Raw genomic sequence first — 21639 nt, forward strand, 5'->3', positions numbered from 1 at the left:
AGGAGAGATTTGTTTGTTGAGTGTCATGAGTCTCGGTTGGCAGGTCATCCTGGAATTTCTGAGACCAAGAGACTTGTGGGTCGCAGTTTTTGGTGGCCTGGATGGCAGAAGGAGGTCATTAAGTGGGTGCGTCAATGTACTGTGTGTGCTAGATCTAAGTCTTCACATACTCCTGCTGCGGGGTTGCTTTGCCCTCTGGAGGTTCCTAGTGCACCTTGGACACATCTGGCTATGGACTTTATTACTGACCTTCCCCCCTCTGAGGGTTTCACGGTCATCTGGGTGGTCGTGGACCGTTTTAGCATGATGTGTCACTTGGTTCCCTTCATCAAACTGCCCTGCGCTAAGACACTCGCTAAGGCCTTTGTCAAGGAGATTGTCAGACTCCATGGTGTTCCTACTGACATTGTTTCTGATAGGGGACCTCAGTTCGTGGCTCGTTTTTGGCGTGCCTTTTGTGACAGGTTGGGAGTTCATTTGTCATTTTCATCTGGATATCATCCGGAGTCTAATGGCCAGACAGAAAGGAAGAACCAGGATGTTGAGCAGTTCTTGCGTTGTTTTGTGGCAGACAATCAAGAGGGGTGGTCTGAGTTTCTGCCGCTTGCTGAATTTGCTCTTAACAACCATACATCCTCTTCTGCTGGGTGTTCGCCTTTTTTTTGTTGTTCTGGGAGACATCCATCTTTTGGGTCATTCTCCAAATTGGTATCGGCTGTGCCTGTTGAGGAGAGTTTTTACGGTGATTTGGAAAGAGTTTGGACGGATGTGCGTGGTAATCTTCAGGAGGCTAACAAAAAATCTAAGAGGTACTTTGACAGGAAACATCAAGAGGTTTTGTTTACGGTTCGTGACATGGTTTGGTTGTCCTCTAAGAATCTGCGGTTGAGGATTCCTTCTAAAAAATTGGGTCCCAAGTTTGTAGAGCCCTTTAAGGTGCTTCAGGTAGTTAACCAATCTGCTGTTAGGTTGGAGGTTCCTACCTCCTGGAAGATTAATCCGGTGTTTCATGTTTCTCTAATGAAAAAAGCTTATGTACAGTATCTGATAGAGAAGCCACTGCCACTGTTCCTCTGGTGGTGGAGGATGGGGAATATGAAATTTCCCGCATCCTTAATTCTAGATGGTATAGAGGGAGTTTGCAGTATCTCGTCGCTTGGAAGGGCTTCGGTCCCGAGGATAACTCATGGGTGAGGGCAGATGATGTTTCTGCTTCCAGACTTGTCAGAGCGTTTCACAAGAGGTTTCCTGATAAGCCTGGGCCTAGGGGATCCGGAGGATCCTCATAGAAGAGGGGGTACTGTTAAAACTCTCCTGTTAGGTTTTTTCTATTATGCTGGTCACATGACCGTTTTTGCCTATTTAATCCTGCTCCGCCCTTCTGGCCTTGCTGGACTTCATTGTAATTTCTACTCTTAAGCTAGCCAGGTGCTTTGTTACCTTTCTCAGTCAGTTTAGCTAGGTCTTTTGACCTCTATGTTCTATGTTGTTTGTTTGTCTTTTACTGCTACAATTTCTGCTAGGAGGTGTCCATCTTTCTCCCAGTCCCTAGTTCTTTTAGCTTTTTTGGGCTCTGCTAGTTATTACCAAAAATTTGTTTCTCAATTCAGAACTGTGGCCAAGCCTCTTACAGACCTCACAAAGAAAACAATGCCCAGGGTGGTGACCTGGACTCCATTCTGTGATGAGGCTTTTAACCGGCTGAAGGGCGCCCTGGTCTGCGACCCTGTTCTGGCTGCTCCTGACTACAAGAGGAGATTTATTGTGCTGACGGATGCCTCGTCTTATGGACTTGGAGCTGTACTCTGCCAGGTGAATGCAGCTTGGGAGGAGCACCCTATTGCCTACCTCAGCAGGAAACTGCTGGACCAGGGAGTGGCCTATGTAACTGTTGAAAAGGAATGCGTGGCTGTAGAATGGGCCCTTAGGAAACTAAAGAAATATCTGTGTGGACAAGAATTCACTGTGGTTACTTATCACAATCCACTCACCTGGCTTAACAGAGTATATGGGGACAATGGACGCTTACTACGATGGAGCCTGGCTCTGCAACCCTATAACTTTGCAATACAATATAGAAGAGGCAGCCAACACCAAAATGCGGACGGGTTGTCGAGGCAGGAGGAGCCCTTAGTCAGGTCAGTCATGACTACGTGTACTTGACAAGCGACCTGTAGAGGTACACAAATTGAGGGGGGAAGGGGTTGTAACAGCGTGTCCCTCCCCCTGCCTGTGTTCCTGGACGGCAATGTAATCAGGCCTGGGTCAACATCTAGTGGGGGATTCTGACTTTTTTCTTTTCAGCATAGGACTAATCCAATATAAGCCTGTAGCTTCTGGAAACTTCTCAAGGTAGCAACATGTTCAAAATAAGTGGGACCCCTCCCCCATCAATGGGCTGATCCCAGGACACAGAACAATAGACACATGGTTTTGGCCAGTTAGTTGGGTGCTGCCGTGCAAAGGGCTAGGATCTTACGCTGAGGCGAGATCCTGGTGCCCGTGTGTGGATGATTAGAAGCTGCCATATGGGACTGTGTTGTGTCCCTCATCTGTCGGATTAATCAAACTCGGATTATTTCTGCTTTTTCCCTGGCGTTGAATTGCCGGTTGGCATACCCGGAACTGTTCCCCTCTTTGGTGTGAACTCATTGTGGACTCTACGGAACAATATTGATATTTGATGTTCTATGTTCCCTGCCTCAATAAATCTTGTTGGATTGATCATCGGCCTGGTGTCCCTTCCTGCTCTGTCGCACACCCCGTCATGCGGCCTGTCTCGTGCATCCTTCCTGGTCGCTGACCGGACCGTGAATCTCCGATCTGACATCTCCGGAGCTTCTGCGATGTCCTGTCACTGGCGCACACGTCTGAGAACTGTGCCACCACAACCTGCTCCCGTCCTGTTGACTGACGTCAGCTGGGTGAGAAACCTTGACTGGCATCGCTCGGATCTTCGGGGCTTGACCGTCGACGTCTGGGCTGGGCGGATATGCGGCACCTTCTTCCTGACTGGAGCTTCAGACGCTGCTGTTGCTCCTCCCGTCTCTCTCTTCGGCGTCAGAATCACCTCAGAACTTGCACACGCGTTGTTTTTCTCCTCAGCTCGTTTCCCTGACAATGCTGTACCCAGAGTCCTGATCAAGCTCTTCCCCTCTGCCACGCCTCCTCCCCTCTGCCATTCCTCCTCCCCTCTGCCATTCCTCCTCCCTCTGCCACGCCTCCATGCTGTTCTGGTTCCACAGTGTCTTGTCTGCTTACATTTGCACACAGAGATAACAGTGCCTTTGAACATGCACATGGCTCGGAATAGTGAGGGCAGTGATTAATAGAACTGTTCTCGGGGTTGAGTTTGTGATTTTGCAGGCTTTATAACAGTTCAGGAGCTGACAAGAAGAGGAAGGTGCTCCATAGAAATTAATGGGTTTCAGAGAGGTGGCTATTATCTCAGGAGTTAACGCCGCAGCCTGGATTGTAGTTGCTTTGCACTCTTGGCCAGGTTTCACGAGGGTGTCACGTCCCTATGGGAGACCTGTAGCTAGAAGGTCATCGCAGGTCCTCTTTAGATACAGTGTGATTCATGTCCTATTTTAAATGGATTTCCTTTCCTTCCGTGCTGAAAGGATTTAGTTTGTTGCTCCTCCCTAACCTCCTCCCTATTTTTGATGAGTGTATTTGTATGATAGTGGTTTCAATTATATCTGTCTGTCTTTGCGTCTGATTTCCCTTACATTTTTGTCCCATGTCTCATGGAGTGGGGGAGGGGACAAATTAGGGTTTAACAGGAGCATAGTAAGGTTGGAGACCCAGGCCTCTCTACCATCAAAAGTATGCTTGGGACAGGGATAGTTAGGGTCCCAGTTCCAGAGACAGTTGTAGGCCCTTCTCCCTTACTTCAAGCCGTCACATCGTGATTAGAGATGAGCGTTGTTCTACTCGAACTGTTCGCCAATCTCAAATTCGAGCTGTTTTGGGCGGTGTTCGAGCCGTTCGGCGAACACGAACAATTTGAGAAAAATTCGGCTGTTCGAGGTTATGTTCGATAACTGTTCGTGCACCAAAATCATAACTGGATTTTTTCTCAGTAATGATGAAAATTAATGTTAATACGCAGTTTGAGTGTACAGCGGGGCGGGGGGAGGGGCAGGGGATGGATCTCTGCAGGAACAATGAAGATCTCCATTTTTTTTTCTCTTTCCCGCATTTGCAGTGGGGAGGTGCAATCTGTCAGCCTATCAGCAGCGCACACACGGAGCGAAGTGCTTTTTTTCACACAAGCAAGGGCATGTGTCATTGGCAGTGTATGTCACATGTCCTTGCCCTATAAGACCAAGCCATTTTCCCCGTCGCCACCATTTTCTCACTGCTGCAGCTGCGTGTTAGACGGCACCGCTGTTGCTGTGTGCGCTATACCTTGTTAATTTCAAGCCAATTTTCGCACAAATATACAGATAGCTTGGGAGTAGGGAATAGTTGTGATTGCAGTCCTTTTAAGGACTAGGTTACAGCATTTCCTACGACTTTTATCAGGGAGGTCTGTGCTCTTAAATAGATAGGTTGTGGGAGTAAAGACTAATTGTAATTGGAGTCCTTTTCAGGACTAGGTTACATGAGTTCCTATCAGTTTTTGCCAGGCAGGTCTGTGCCAGTGCTGTGCAAGTTTTTTTCACAGCATTTGGCTGAATCTAGCAAAGCTAATCCTTTTTGGCCTATTGCAGAGTGTGTTAGTCAGTGGAGTAGCCTATCTGTGTTGCAAGATATACCACCTGTGTATAGCATACCAATTTTTTTACTGCACCTAGTGAAGTAAAATCTTTTGGGCATAGCATCATTCTATTAGTCCATCTATACTGACCTCCATCAGGTTGCAAATTAAAAATAATTTTTTTCTTCATTTAGCTCTGAAAAAATATTTGGGCTTCTAGCAGTGTGTGGGACTTGTTCTATTAGTCCTTCTATACTGACCTCCATCAGGTTGCAAATTGAATATAATTTTTTTCTGCATCTAGCTCTGAAAAAATAGTTGGGCTTCTAGCGGTGTGTGGGACTTGGTCTATTAGTCCATCTATACTGACCTCCATCAGGTTGCAAATTAAAAATAATTTTTTTCTGCATCTAGCTCTGAAAAAATATTTGGGCTTCTAGCAGTGTGTGGGACTTGGTCTATTAGTCCATCTATACTGACCTCCATCAGGTTGCAAATTAAAAATAATTTTTTTCTGCATCTAGCTCTGAAAAAATATTTGGGCTTCTAGCAGTGTGTGGGACTTGGTCTATTAGTCCATCTATACTGACCTCCATCAGGTTGCAAATTAAAAATAATTTTTTTCTTCATTTAGCTCTGAAAAAATATTTGGGCTTCTAGCAGTGTGTGGGACTTGTTCTATTAGTCCTTCTATACTGACCTCCAGCAGGTTGCAAATTGAATATAATTTTTTTCTGCATCTAGCTCTGAAAAAATAGTTGGGCTTCTAGCGGTGTGTGGGACTTGGTCTATTAGTCCATCTATACTGACCTCCATCAGGTTGCAAATTAAAAATAATTTTTTTCTGCATCTAGCTCTGAAAAAATATTTGGGCTTCTAGCAGTGTGTGGGACTTGGTCTATTAGTCCATCTATACTGACCTCCATCAGGTTGCAAATTAAAAATAATTTTTTTCTGCATCTAGCTCTGAAAAAATATTTGGGCTTCTAGCAGTGTGTGGGACTTGGTCTATTAGTCCATCTATACTGACCTCCATCAGGTTGCAAATTAAAAATAATTTTTTTCTGCATCTAGCTCTGAAAAAATATTTGGGCTTCTAGCGGTGTGTGGGACTTGGTCTATTAGTCCATCTATACTGACCTCCATCAGGTTGCAAATTAAAAATATTTTTTTTCTGCATCTAGCTCTGAAAAAATATTTGGGCTTCTAGCAGTGTGTGGGACTTGGTCTATTAGTCCATCTATACTGACCTCCAACAGGTTGCAAATTAAAAATAATTTTTATCTGCATCTACAGTACCTCTGAAAAAATATTTGGGCTTCTAGCAGTGTGTGGGACTTGGTCTATTAGTCCATCTATACTGACCTCCATCAGGTTGCAAATTCAAAATAATTTTTTTCTGCATCTAACCCAGCCAATAGTTTTGGCCTAATACCACAGTTTGGCCACTCAGCTCTGCTCGGTTACCATCCATTGTTTTTTTGTGCAAACAACTCCAGAGTTGTGAATTAGTTAACCACCAAAATGAGTGGAAAAAGGCCTGCTGCTGGTGGAAAGGGGAATAGGCGTGTTGGGAAGGGGAAAAAAGGTTGTGTCCGTGGGGTAGGTGTTAAAGCAACAGTAACATCTGCAGAAGAAAGACCATCTTCCAGCCAAACTAAAATGTCTACTTCTTTTAGCGGACAATGTGATAAGATCCCTTTCTTACGGCCACGCCAATCGCTACAAATTCCAGATGAGGCACAAAAACAGCAGGTGCTTCAACGGATATCAAGTGCTCCTTTAAGTGGGCTCTCCTCCACATCAACTTCAACATCACAAATACTCCAGTCCTCAAAGGTGTCACCCAAATCGCACTTGCTTCCTCACAGCTCCCAAATCTCCAGCTGCCCGTCTGAGTATGAGGTAGAACAGATGGTTGAGTCTGCAGAGCTGTTTACTCATACTATAGCCTGGGAATCAGAGGTCGACTCCAGCGCTTCTGTGAATCCAGACGAGGAAATGATCTGCACTGATGCCCAGAATCTTTATGAGTCGGATCCAGGACCAGACGCAGAAGGTTCTGACCATAATGTAGACCCTCATTCCCAAACTGTAACTCCTGTTGGTGGAGACAATGAGGAAGACGATGATAAGACTCAAATACCTGATTGGAGCGACAACTTTAGTTTTTTGTCAGGGCAGGAACAGGTTGGCTCTGAGGACGATGGGTGTGATAACGCACAGGGTGATGATGATGAGGTCGGAGATCCCACTTACTGTCAACCCACAGTCAGCCAAGAGATGAGGTCAGCAGAGGAGGTGGAGGAAGATGCTAGTGACGACGAGGTCAGGTTGCGCCTTCCTGGACAGAGACGTAGTACTGGAAGCACGTCAACAACTGCATCCTCAAACACAACTCTGCCTCTCACCACAAGTCGTGGTGGCTCTTCAGGTCGCATGGGTGCTAAGCCTTGCATAGCCTGGGCATTTTTTCAGATCGATAAAGATGACCCAACTCGTGTTATCTGTAACATTTGTCAGCAAAAGCTAAGTAGAGGCCAAAAAATACATAGTTTGAGTACTTCATGCATGAACCGGCACATGGACATGAAGCATAAGTTGCAGTGGGAAGCTCAGTGTGCTACAATGCGGCCTAGCCGGCCGGGCCAATCACCGTCTGCCATATCTTGTGCATCCGCGGCCTCTTCATCCTCTGTGACTGGGGGGACAGCAGTCACACCTGTTTTGGGGCGCAGACCTGCCACCTCTTTACCCGCAACAGCCAGCGTGATTGGCAGGTCATCATTTTCTTTGGAGGTGGTAACACCAGCTGGTGTTGAGCGCTGTCCGACATCGATAGCACCACCTTTGGATCAAGGCAACCTAACATGTCCGCCTGCATCTTCCTCACAGACCGGCAGTTTGCCGGGGACACCCTTATCAACCCCGTCTAAGCACAATAGCCAGCCCTCGGTCCCTCAGATGTGGACAAGTAAAAGACCATTTCCTCCTAGCCATGAGAAAGCTAAGAGGTTGAATTTCACCATCTGCAAGCTCTTGGCTACAGAAATGCTGCCTTTCCGCCTGGTGGACACAGAGGATTTTCGAGACCTTATGTCCGTCGCAGTGCCCCAGTACCAGATGCCCAGTCGGCACTACTTCTCAAAGAAAGGTGTGCCTGCGCTCCACCAGCATGTCGCACACAACATCACCGCTTCTTTGAGAAACTCTGTGTGTGACAGGGTGCATTTCACCACAGACACTTGGACGAGTAGGCATGGACAGGGGCGTTACATGTCGCTGACTGGGCACTGGGTAACTATGGTGACAGCAGGACAAGGGGCTGCTGTCCAAGTCTTGCCGTCCCCACGAGTTGTGCGTCAATCCTCTTTATGTCAAAGTTCCTCCACTGCTTCTGCCTCCTCAACCTCCTCTCGGCCTTCCACCTGCACCCAAAGCCTGTCTGGTCATGCCACAAGCTTTCTAACTGCGCAGAAGGGATCCTGCACACCTCCTTACTATGCTGGCAGTAGGGCTCAACGTCATCAGGCGGTTTTTACACTGAAATGTCTGGGAAATGTGAGTCACACAGCTGAGGAGTTGTGGTCAGCTCTGGAGAACCAATTTCATGAATGGTTGTCTCCACTGGACCTGAAACCAGGGAAGGCCGTGTGCGACAATGCTGCAAACCTGGGTGCGGCCCTTCGCCGGGGCAATGTCACACACGTGCCTTGTATGGCTCACGTGTTGAACCTGGTTGTCCAGCAATTTTTAGCCCACTATCCCAGACTAGATGGCCTTCTGCAGAGGGCACGGTCGCTGTGTGCTCACTTCCGCCGTTCGCATCCCGCAGCTCAGCGACTTACATCTCTACAGAAGTCGTTGGGCCTGCCACTTCACCGGCTAAAATGCGATGTGCCTACCCAGTGGAATTCAACTCTGCACATGTTGCAGCGACTGTGGCAGCACCGACAAGCCCTGGTGCAATACGTTCTGACGTATAGCCTGGGCCAACGAGATTCAGAGGTGGGGCAAATCACGCTGGAGGAGTGGTCTCAGATCAGGGACCTATGCACCCTTCTGCACAGTTTTGAAATGGCGACGAAGATGTTTAGTGCTGACGATGCCATTATCAGCATGACTATTCCGGTGATTTACATGCTGGAGCACATGTTAAACAGAATTCGGAGTCAGGTGGTGGCACAAGAGGAGGTGCAGGAAGTAGAGGAGGAGGAGTTGTATGCGGAAGGGCTAACATCTGCAAGGTCCAGACGGTCGGCAGCACCAAGGCGGCAGGCATGTGAGGGTGGGGGAGATGGTTTTACCAGGGCGCATGGTAGCAGCCAAACTAGTGAGGAAGGTGCAGGAGCCCAGGAAGAAGTGGAGGACGAACTGATGGAAGACTCATCAGATGAGGGAGACCTTGATCACATTTCTGTTGTGCGAGGTTGGGGGGAGAGGACAGAGGAAGGAAGCATGATTGTTACCTCGCCACCAACACAACAGGGACTTGGTGCTCCTGGATGCGCAACACACATGAGTGCCTTCTTGCTGCACTACCTGCAACATGACCCTCGAATTGTGAGAATTAGAAATAATCCTGACTACTGGGTTGCCACACTGTTAGATCCCCGGTACAAAAGTAAATTTGCAGAAATTATTCCTGCCATAGAAAGGGATGCACGCATGCAGGAGTATCAGCAGAGACTGTTGCAGAATCTTACATGTGCTTTTCCACAAAATACCAGTGGTGCACGTAGTGAATCTCACAGTTCCAACTTGCCAACCGTGGGACCGTCAAGTGTTCAGCACTCAAACCGTAACAGAACCACAGTATCTGCTGGTAACATCAATTTTGCGGAATCATTTCACCACTTTTTTAGCCCATCCTTTGCAAGGCAACAGGAGACAAGAAGTCTGACACATAGTCAACGCCTAGAGACGATGGTACAGGAGTATCTCCAAGTAAACATTGAAGCCACGACTGTGTCACTGGACCCTTGCTCTTTTTGGGCTTCCAATCTGGATAAATGGCCGGAGCTAGCCACTTACGCCTTGGAGATCTTGTCATGCCCCGCAGCCAGCGTTCTGTCTGAACGTGTGTTCAGCGCTGCTGGTGGTGTGCTGACAGATAAGCGCACGCGGCTCTCCACTGATAATGTAGACAGACTCACGTTCATAAAGATGAACAAATCATGGATCCGAAACGACTTTTCTACCCCTGTGTCATCCTGGGGAGAGTAAAAGCTTGATGATTGGCTAAAATCACCCTACCAACCGTTTTAAGCTTTCAAATTACTAATCATGTTTATCTGTATCTTGACTGGAAAATAATTTGGGCTTTGTAGCAGTGTGCAGCACTGATCCTATTAGGCCATCTATACTAAAGCTTCACCAGATTTAAAATTAAAAATAATTTTTAGCTGCATCTAGCCCGGAAAATAATTTTGGGGCTCCGAGATGCGCAAGGCACATAAGTGCCTTCTTGCTGCACTACCTGCAGCATGACCCTCATGTTGTCAGAATTCGAAGTAATCATGACTACTGGGTTGCCACACTCTTAGATCCCCCAAACTTTTCGATCAACCTTTTCATTTTAATAAAGACCAAAAAAATGGTCATTTTTGAAATTATAAGCATTAGCAGGTTGTTAGAAACTGAAATCAAACAGTTTTCAACTCAAAACTTTATTCTAGGTGATGTTACATTTTCACATAGGACCCCTTGTTCGAAAGGAGCTTCTGAACTCTCTCGTCCATTGAATTTGTCAGGTTTTGGATGGTTTCTGCTTCAATTGTTTTGCATGAGGACAGAATACCCTCCCAGAGCTGTTGCTTAGATGTGAACTGCCTCCCGCCATCATAGACACTCCTTTTAATGATGCTCCAAAGGTTCTGAATGGGGTAGAGGTCAGGGGAGCATTCGGTTCACACCATAAGTTTGTCCCCTTTTATGCCCATATCAGCCAGAGATGCAGATGTTTTATGTGCAGCATGAGATGGTGCATTATCATGCAGAAAAATGATCTTGCTGTGAAATACACGGTTCTTCTTCTTGAACCATGGCAGGAAGTGCTGTTTGAGAAAATCCACATACATTATGGAGTTCATCTTTAGCGCCTTCAGGGATCCTAAAGGGGCCGACAATCTCTCTCCCCATGATTCCAGCCCAAAACATTACTCCACCTCCTCCTTGTTGGCGCTGTAGCCGTGTTTGCGTGGGGTGTCCATCAACCAGCCATCCTCCACTCCATCCATCTGGACCATCGAGCGCTGCACGGCACTCATCCGTGAACAAAACAGTTTTGAAATCAGTCTTCATGTAATGTTTGGCCCACTGGAGCCGTTTCTGCTTGTGTGAAGTGGATAGAGGAGGTCGACAGGATGGCGCATGCACAGCTGCAAACCTCTGAAGGACCCTGCATCTTGTTGTTCGGGGGACGTTGGAGGCACAAGCAGCTTCAAAAACTTGTCTGCTGCTATGACAAGGCTTTTTTGCCGCTGCTCTTTCAACCTGACGTAATTGCCTGTAGGAAAGAGTCCTCAATTTGCCCTTATCAGCACGCACACGTGTGTACTGTGAATCAGCTACATACTTCTTGATTGCCAAGACACTTCATCCTGATCATCGCACAATGTTGATTGTAGTCATGCCTTGACCTAAACACTCCACAATTTGTTGCTTCTCAGCAGCCGACACATCCTTTTTCTTTCCCATTTTGGCAGAAAATGTAGGCTGCTTAATAATGTGAGAGAGCCTTCTTAAGTAGTCTTGCCTTTCATTGGACACACCTGCCAAACTAATTAGCACAGGTGTCTGCAATTGCTTACAGTGATATAAAGAGCCCTGACACACATCACCATCAATGAGTTTAACTGACAAACAAACAAATTCTTCCCTTATCACTCCTAAACACTTTTTGTATAATAATTTGGAACGCAGTGTACATGTGCTTTTCCACAAAACACCAGTGGTTCACGTAGTGAATCTTACAGTTCTAACTTGCCAACCGTGGTCTGTATGGAGTTGTTCAATAAAGGGCCCAAAATTAAGATAACATAGATGGGAGAGGTCTCTATGAATAGGAATTCCTAAGTATTTGATACCCTGTGAGGGCCAGGCAAAGGGAAAGTTGGACTGGATGGAATCCTATATGGATTTGGGGAGGGAGACATCGAGGGCCTCAGACTTCGCTGCATTGATTTTAAAATTTTACCATGTAACAAAGTGATCTATTTCAGCCATAACAGCATGGATGGATATATGTGATTGAGTGATATATACTAGGACATCATCAGCAAATAGAGAGCACTTGTACTCGGTGCCTCCCACCTCAATCCACCTAATATTGGGGTTATGGCGAATTGATGAGAGCAGGTGCTCCGTCACTAGGATGTATAAGAGGGGGGACAGAGGACATCACTGCCTTGTCCCATTGGTGATTGTGAAAGGTGATGAAAATGTTCTGACGCACCCCCTGGGCCTTGGGACACCCGGAGCCGGACCCTTTTTGGTGGATGCTGGTGGTTGTAGTCTTCGTGGCGGCGACCCAGTTCCGTGGCTCAGGGCGGTCAAACCAGTGGCGGAACTATTTATGTGGTTTTCATGTTTAAATGTCCGACTACGCCACCCGTGGATTGCGGTCAGAGTGAACCGCCGCTACAGGGCAGACCACTGAGGCTGGTGTTGTGGGTGCAGCAGAGCGTAGCATAACTCCCCACGGGAGGAGTATAGCCTCAGGGCAGTGTATGCGGAGGATGGGGGTGATGGTGCAGGGCAGCAGCAGTAACGACACGGAGTCAGTGATGCAGTTCAGGGCCTTTACTCACAGTTCTTATTATCCAGACCACGTCTGCAGGTAACGGCTGCCCACGTCGTACTGTGCTCACCAGGTGAGGGGCTCAGACAACTCCCAGATAACTTTGGAGCACTTCACAGGACCCCCTTTGTGTGTCCTTTGTCTGGCCTTTCTTACCAACACTTCTGTCCGGCTGCCTCGGGCCTCCTCTTGGTAAACTTGGCGCCAGTTTCCCTGACCCTATGTGGTGCCTTCCTAGCGGGTGTAGCGAGGGGCTGCGCCACATAAAATGTCAGAGCCTCCGGTTTCTAGCTGAGGGTCGTTTCCTGCCTCCACTAGTTCGGGGACCGGTCTCCCCCTTTGGCCTGACCCCTCCACGCAGGTGGATTCGGGCGTGCGGTGGCGACTCGCCCGTCCGCACCCCTGGGATCCCTTCATTCCTCGTTCCTGGAGCCTTCTCCGCTCCTCTTCCTTCCTTCTCCCTCTTCCAGGCCTGGGCCTCTGTTACTAGGCCCGCCTCCGGAGCAGAGCTCATGCAGAGCCCCTGCTCCCTGCCACTTCTGCTCAGACTTCTCTGCACTGAACTAAGATGGTGCCCACCTTTTATACTCCCTTCTCAATGCACCCAGGAACTGCTTCCTCCCTGCTCCTGCACTACAGGGTTCCCCTTCCTCAGTGTTCCCTCCCCCCACTCCAACCAGGGACAGGGACTGTCGTGCCCATCTCAGGGGCATATTGGTCGCCCTGCCCCACGGCAATGTGGTGTAATGCATGCAGGTGTCGGGTCCTGATCCACACTCCATCCTTACCTGAGAGTGAGATATCACACCTCTGGGTGAGGTGCAATACGTCTGTAGCAACCGAGCCCTCAGGGTGCTACAGTTCCATTTATCTTCAGCCTAGGTGACGTATTGCGATACAGGGCTGTGATTTTGGCTATAAAAGGGTCCCCTAGACCCCTACCCCAAGCTTTTTAAGAGAATCATATATGGCGTGCCAGGAGACTCTATGGAATGCTTTCTCAGCATCCAACGAGAGTATCTAATTACAAATTTTTAACTGCATCTAGCCCAGGAAATACTTTGTGCCTAGTAGCAGTGTCTGCTAGTGAGCGGATTATCCCGGCTGTTAAGCAAGCTGCACCACCTGTAGTTTAGACACTTAATTTTTTCAAAGGAAATGCTTCGGGACCATGGGATACTTAGTGAAGAGCATCAGGAGGCACCCCAAGGCATAGGGGCTGGGACTGGCAGTAGGATGCCTTGCGGTGGACAGCCGAGCTCGATCCTTATAAAAGCTTTTTAACTGCAGCAGCTTTAGTGGACGCTACTGGAGCTGGAATTACCGCGGCTGCTGGCATGAGACTTGCCCTCCAATAGATCCTTGTAAATGGATTTAAAGTGTATTCATTCAAATTAGAGAGACAATTTAAATTAAAAAGCTTAGAGCTGCCTCCACCACAGGGGGGCTCTCTCGACCCACCAGCGGACAGGCACCAGTATTGGGAGAGGGGGGCTGGCCGTCAGGGTTCACCGCGGCTCTGGCACAAACCCGGCGACACGGAGGTGGCACGGGCAGGAGCGGACTGGCCGTGTCGGCTTCTCACTTTTTGGATTTTAGAAGGGCATGACATGCCTATATCTGTGTCTCCCCCTCCTTTTACTCCTCCACCTCTTTTATTTTCGCATGACTATATGTACTTGTCACTTTTCCATGTGTTAGTTATGTCTTCTGAGCAGTTTGTCAGCTTTTGGACACCTTTGAAGGTGTTTTCTATGTGTTTCTATGTGTTTTTGTTTGCCTGCCATTGGTTTTAACGGTGTTCGAAGGTGTTCGACGAACAGTTCAACGAACAGTTCGGCGAACACACGGGTGTTCGACGAACCGAACCGAACTCGAACACTACGGGGGTGGCTCAACACTAATCGTGATACCAGGCTCTGGTGATCAGTCTCTTTGGCATAAAGCTGTTAACTTTGTATGATAAAAGCTTTCATATCATATCAGGAAACTAATAGCAGATAGATGTTTTTTCAGGGCAAATGGAGGATTTGAAGTAGATTCAATTCATTGCGAATCACATGTTTATCCTTTTAGGCTAGGTTCACACCATGGGAATTACACTAGCTTGTGCTGTTTGAAAAGGTCACCCCACTTTCAGCCCCTGACATATGCAACTGTATGCCATTGACTCAAACAGAAATGATTATTTTATTTTCTTACAATTGTATTGTCAATTGTAAGTTATGGCACATTGGCCAGATGTATACCAAAAGTGTGCAATGTGCACAAAAAAAAGTACCGTATTTTGTGGATTATAAAAAGCACTGGATTGTAAAATGCACCCCAAATTTTGGGGTGTAAAATAGGAAAACATTTTCTTTTTAATAAAATGGTGCGCCTTATAATCTGCTTTACTTGGGGGGTGGCGGTGGTGGAGCGGGCGTCACGAGCCAGGGTAACTGCTTCAAGAGGTCTGCAGCGACTTCGGCAGGAGTGGGGTGCTGCTGTGGGCCCCATCCTCTCAGAAGGGTCACTGATTCAGGAGGACAGGGGCGGTAGTGTTGGCAGGAGTTGGACGTTGCTGTGGGTCCGATCCTCTCTGAAGAAGTCGGCGGTGAGCTGAGGTTCCCTCTCTCGTACATAGCCCTGCGGTGGGTTCTGCGAAAATGGCCGCTGGAGGTGGCGCATATGCAGATTGAGAACCCGAGATCTCAATCTGCACATGCTCCGGCGGCCAAATTCCCGAAGCCCACAGCAGGGCTATATATGGGAGAGGAGAGCTCCGCTCACCGCCGACTTCTTCTGAGAGGATGGAACCCGCAGCATTGTCCCACTCCTGCCACAGCCGCCGCCAACCTCCTGAATCTGTGACCCCACTCCACCGATGCAGCCCCCCAGGTAAAATACCTTCGCATTATAAGACGCACCCCTTTTTCCTCTCAAATTTTTGGGAAAAAAGTGCATCTTATAATCCGAAAAATACGGTATAAATTTACATGGGTTGAAAATAGACATAGGTCCATCAAGTTCAACGTTCCTTGACCAGTTATGCATTATCTAATGCTAGATAGACATGCCTCACACCACTTTTATTATGTGTTTTTTTGATGCTTTTCTTGTCTTGATACACAGAGGGGTGTTGCTTTGAAGAAAAAGGGATCTGACTTACTATGAAACATCTTACGCCAAAAAGTGTAGCACGATTTTGGAGCACATATGTAGCAGAAAGTAAACCGAGTAATAGTTGGTGCAAATGTAGGTTAGATAGTTTTAAAATACTCCATATTTCTCAAGTAGAGTGAGCACTGTGAAAAATGTAGGATATTTTAAGACGTTTATTGTGTCAAAAAATAGATCTTATTTGAACTTTTGGTGTTGCAGGTAATTCAAACTGCCAGGCAGCTCTGCAGTGATCTAATGTTAACACAGCGTTACACTCCTTGGCCGTTCTGCAAACTATTGTTATCTGTGTATGACATGTATGTAATTATGCCAAGTTAATGTTATGGTTGGATATCTTCATCTTTTCTTTAAATTCTGCATTGTGTCATTACTCTGTTATATATTTTGCATGGTTGAAATGAGAGAAATGTCCGTCCAGTTCAATCGAGGGGAAAGAATGTAGAGAAAGGGAAGAGCTATAGTTAAAGCATTATTGAGTTATATGAAGGTGGAAGACCAAAAGGCAAGAAGAAATCTGCTCTAAAAGGGACTCTCGATTGGCAATCAGACTAAGAAGTCATTCAGGACAAGTACTCTGTACATTTATATAATTATTGATGGTTTTTGTTCTAAAAAATCTGAACCTCTTTTTTTAAAAGCATTGACAGTTCCTGTCGTAACCAGTTCTTGCCATAGAATATTCCACATATTTATAGCTCTCAAGGTAAAGAAGTCACCTTTGGAGTTTTGAACCTTTTTTTCTCCAGATGGAGAGAAGGACTCCATCACTTTTAAAGAAGCACTCCTCCCATCAAAAATGTTATCCTCTTAATATATTGGAGTCTTCATATTTCACAGCACCGTTTACTTACAATTGCTCATTTTGCCATTCTACCCAGTTAATTCATCGCTTTTCAATTAGGTTTATGATATTGCGTTATTAAAAACTAACTGAATCCTTCTAACCTCTGTGTAGAAACAGCAAATCTCTTTTTCCTGAATGAGTCATCATTAGAACAACAATTCTACTCACTTCAAACTCCCTGGTAGGAGAGAGGAGCAGAGCAGCTGGGTCAGAAGTTTAAGAGAGGGATGACTCATGTAGAGAAAATTGACCTCCTGTTTCTACATAGAGCTTAGAAGGATTCAGCTCGTCAGTTTTTAATTTCGTGATGTCACAGACCTAATGGAAAAGAGAACAATTAGCTGGGAAAAAGGCGAAATGAGCAATTGTAAGTGCACAGTGCTGTATAATATGACGACTGCAATATATTAAGAGGATAAAAACTTTGATGGGAGGAGGAGGGCTTCTTTAAAGGAGGTTTTACCTGATTATCAAATTTTTATAAGTTTCATTTATACTCTTGCAAAAATAGAGTCTTCTATAAAATTACATTTTCTCCTGAAAATGTGTGAATAAATTGAAATTTGAATGTTATTATTCTTGTCAACAGGCTGTGTCCCTCCACAATCTGACACTGTGCAATTATCACAGCATCAGGCTGTGTTGGAATACATCTCATGACAAAGGGAATGATAACACATTTGTCAATTAGGCTAGGGCTATACAGAAACAATGCTGATGTATTGGTTGATGGAAAAGGTACCAATGGAAATGGACAGGGTAAAGTAAAAGAAAAAAATCCATACCATGGCATCAGGCAATAAGAATATGGGAATTGCAAGTAGCAGCAGTAAAAACATCACCACCACCACTGGCACCAGCCGCCTGGGCAGTAGTATCACCAACTGCAGGCCACAATTGTCCTCCGTTTCCTTTGGTAAATTATTTAGTTAGAAGAAAACTGAGGATGTTATGGACTATATAGCCCATCCCTCACCTCAGTCACAGAAGAATGATGTTACCTCTGTCAGTGATTCCGTCAGTTTGATTCAGTGGCCCACTGGAAGACTCAAAAGTAGGGTAAATTAATAAATAATGCAACATTTTACGTCTTGGATTGGCCACATTCCGTTACCGCTGTGGCATTACCTTGTTAAGTAGAGTTACATTTTTTAAAACTATTTCTGTTCCTATTGCTAGTGATCAGTATCACAAAGATTAAGAATGACGAAAGTTCTCAAGGAAAACCAGTCTGAACTCAGAGTAAAATAAAAGTAAATAAAAGGTAAAAGAAAGTTATTTTTAGAGTGAAAATCTTTACTTTATTCTCTGACACTTCTGTATGTACAGTATATAGAAGCTTCATACATGATGAACTCAGACCTGAAATGTATCCAGAATGATTACTAAAATCAGTGCTGTGATCTGAAAGAGTTAGGAAACTCCAAATTTGAATAATTTGACAGATTTATGTGTTCATTGGATTTTATGATGCTTATACCATAAATTATTTATTTTGTTTTTTCATTCACATTTATTAACTTTTTCTGTTTAAAGGGAGTTTGCCCGCTGGAAGGTGAGAAACGTGGCAGTGGATCGTAAGGAACCTCTTAAAAGTATTTTGCCCTTGATGCCTGAATTCCAGAGAAGTTTGAGACTTCTGGGGCGGAGGCCAAGTTCTCAACAAATTATAGAGACCATCATTAAGAAATACGGGACACATCTTGTAGTCTCTGCCACTCTTGGAGGTAAAAAGCTAAACAGCTAATATTTTTTCTAATGTGTGCACATCTATCTGTCATATGTTATTTCATTTGTATATATTATTGTATAATCTGCTCAGTCATGTGCGGCGGCAGAACTATGGTGTTAAGAAAAACAAACTCACTGATGCATAAAAACTGCCGTAATATTGTCAGAGTTGCTCTTATAGCTCACCTGTCGGTAAAAGGTAAAAAAAAAAAAGTTATTTTTAGAGTGAAAATCTTTACTTTATTCTCTGACGCTTCTGTATGTACAGTATATAGAAGCTTCATACATAATGAACTCAGACCTGAAATGTATCCAGAATGATTACTAAAATCAGTGCAGTGATCTGAAAGAGTTAGGAAACTCTAAATTTTAATAATATGACAGATTTATGTGTTCATGAGATTTTATGATGTTTATACCATAAATTATGTATTTTTTTTTTCATTCACGTTTATTAACGGTAAGAAAGAAACAGCACAAAACAATATTATATATATATATACACACACACACACACACACACACACACACACACACACACACACACAACTCGGTATCATGGATAGTGCTAAAATGGAATCTAAGCTCTTTTTTTCCAGTATGGAATTAAAGGGAACCTATCAGGCGATTCATGCTGCTTAAACCACAGGCAACATGATCAGAGCCTGGCTGCATGATGGTAGTCAGGTACATTATATGCTGTGGTATGTTGACTCACTTGAGCTCTCAGAGGTAGACACAGGAACATTTATTTTGCTGGTTTATTAATAATGCAGCATAAACCAGAGCAGTGGTTAGCAAAATAAACACGGCCTTTCTGGCATAACAGCAAAACAAAAAGATAACTTATAACACAGTCCTTTAGATGCGGGCTTCGCACGCTCAGGATACAACCGGTTTGAGCTGTCACTGGAGCTCCACACTGGAGACTCCTGTCTCCAAACACACCACAGAGAAAAAAACTCAGTAGGTGGAGATTTAACTTTTTCAGCCACACCCTTGAGGTGGAGATACAGTGGGGGAAAAAAGTATTTCGGCAGCCACCAATTGTGCAAGTTCTCCCACTTAAAAAGATGAGAGAGGCCTGTAATTGACATCATAGGTAGACCTCAACTATGAGAGACAAAATGAGAAAACAAATCCTGAAAATCACATTGTCTGATTTGGAAAGAATTTTTTTTCAAATTTTGGTGAAAAATAAGTATTTGGCTAATTACAAACAAGCAAGATGCTGAAAGAGCTTAGAATAGGTCATCAATGTCTGATCGGTTGGGGTCCGACACCGGGTACCCCCACTGATTAGCTGTTATCGGTGTCGGCGGTGACGGCCCCTGGCCAGAAGTGCTCACTTGCGGAGCTGGTCGTTTTCTGATAGTGGCCGAGACTTGGCACTACACATCCACCTACTATTTAAGTCAGTAGGCGGTGGATGTGCAGTCCCCTGCTGTGGCCACTATCAGAAGATGGCCAGCTCCGAAAATGAACACTCCCCACCGGGGGCTGCTGCCGTTGACACTGATAACAGCTGATCGGCAGGGGTGCTGGGTGTCGGATCCCGACCGATCATATATTGTTGACCTAACCTAAGGATTGGCATCAATGAAAAAGTAATGGACAACCTCTTTAAGATGTTTTCTTTCACATCGTTAGACATATGATACTCAGTGACAACCCCACAAAAAAAGACTCTCCGAACTGTGTATGAGCCATGGTATGTCTAAGTTATCCTTTAGTTTAGAAGTTTTTTAAAAACATTTTACAACTTCCACCATCATTGTTCTTGATGCAATATTATTATTATTATTTATTATTATAGCGCCATTTATTCCATGGTGCTTTACGTGTGAAAAGGGGTATACATAGCAAAAACAATTACAATAATCTTGAACAAAACGTGACGGCGACTGGTACAGGAGGAGCGAGGACCCTGCCCGCGAGGGCTCACAATCTACAAGGGATGGGTGAGGATACAGTAGGTGAGGGTAGAGCTGGTCGTGCAGCGGTATGGTGGAGTGGTGGTTACTGCAGGTTGTAGGCTTGTCGGAAGAGGTGGGCCTTCAGGTTCCTTTTGAAGGTTTCCACGGTAGGTGAGAGTCTGATGTGTTGGGGTACAGAGTTCCAGAGTAGGGGGGAAGCACGGGAGAAATCTTGTATGGGATTGTGGGAGGAGGAGATAAGAGGGGAGTAGAGAAGGAGATCTTGTGAGGATCGGAGGTTATGTGCAGGTAAGTACTGGGAGTCTAGGTCACAGATGTATGGAGGAGACAGGTTGTGGATGGCTTTGTAAGCCATGGTTAGGGTTTTGTACTGGAGTTGACGCGCCCCTGGGCCTGTGTCGCGCTGCGTTGCGCACGCGGGAGCTTACCCGGAGCCAGATCTCTTGAGGGTTGTAGTCTCGTGGCGGTGACCCGGTCCGTGCCCAGGGAGTCAAACTGAGCGGCGATGTAACAGCGGTAGATGTAGGACGACTACGCCACCCGTTGAATGCAGCTATGGAGCTGCCGCTGCAGGACAGTCCGCTGAGGCCGGTGGATGGATGGTGCAGCGTAGATGGTATAACCCCCAACGGGAGGGGTATGGCCTCAGGGCAGCAGATGTGGATGATGGGGGTAGCAGGAACCACTCAGAGACGGTGCGGTGTAATTCAGGGTCTTTACTGGTAACAACGATAGACCTTCCCAGAGTACTTGCTAGTGAACGGGGCCTGGTCAGTCCTTGAGCAGATGGGATCTCCCCTGGCCAGGCGGAGTTGTAGGCCTCCCAAACTGACTGTACTCTTCTGGCTACCTTGCTAGAAGCGGATATAAGTAGCCCACGTCCCTGAGTGTACCGTGTGGTGCTCACCCGTATGGCCGGTGACTCGGGGCCTTCTAATGGCTTCCGCTCCACGATGGCGGTGCTGGTCCCACGCGTGTGACCGTGCCTTCGGGTTTCTGGGCCTGAGGACCTGAAATCCCCTGCCGGTCGGCTTCTGCTGCTGGGTAAGAGTTAGTCCCCACAGCCTCGGACGCCGGGTCCGGTAAGAAAGCTTCTCAGTCAGGGCGAGCTCTGCAGCTGCCAGCCCCTGACTCGTAGTAGTATTGCTTCTGCTGTTTCTTGTCTCTACTCTCCTTGACTGACTAACCCTGCCTCAGCCCAGGGTTTATACAGGGGAAGTTCTTCCCCTCCCAAGACTGGGCAGGAGGTGTGGCATGCACAGGATCCCTGACCAAAGGACCTCCCACCTGCTCTCAGACATAACATTACATTACTGTGGAAAACCAGACCCCTGGGGTGCCACATTCCCCCCTAGTGAAATTTAGTACTCCGGGACTAAACATATTTTAGAAAAAACATAACAAGATATAACAACAATAATAGTACAATAAGAAGAAACACATAAAGGTGGTCACG

The 21639-nt window shown here is 46.1% G+C and overlaps 1 protein-coding gene across 2 annotated transcripts in view; it reads left to right on the forward strand.

The window, feature by feature from the left end:
- BRINP1 (BMP/retinoic acid inducible neural specific 1) overlaps nt 1–21639 on the forward strand; it is a 295700-nt gene that overhangs the window by 148741 nt on the left and 125320 nt on the right. For both annotated transcript variants that reach the window (XR_012247410.1, XM_073639712.1), the window contains exon 3: nt 18052–18242. Coding sequence is in view for 1 of the 2 variants with exons in the window: in XM_073639712.1 (XP_073495813.1) it covers nt 18052–18242 (191 nt within the window). In the remaining variant the exon portion in view is untranslated. The remainder of the gene's footprint in view (nt 1–18051; nt 18243–21639) is intronic.

This window comes from Phyllobates terribilis, unplaced genomic scaffold (assembly GCF_046119375.1).
Source record: "Phyllobates terribilis strain yellow unplaced genomic scaffold, ASM4611937v1 Scaffold_7__3_contigs__length_470593459, whole genome shotgun sequence".
Taxonomy (NCBI): domain Eukaryota; kingdom Metazoa; phylum Chordata; class Amphibia; order Anura; family Dendrobatidae; genus Phyllobates; species Phyllobates terribilis.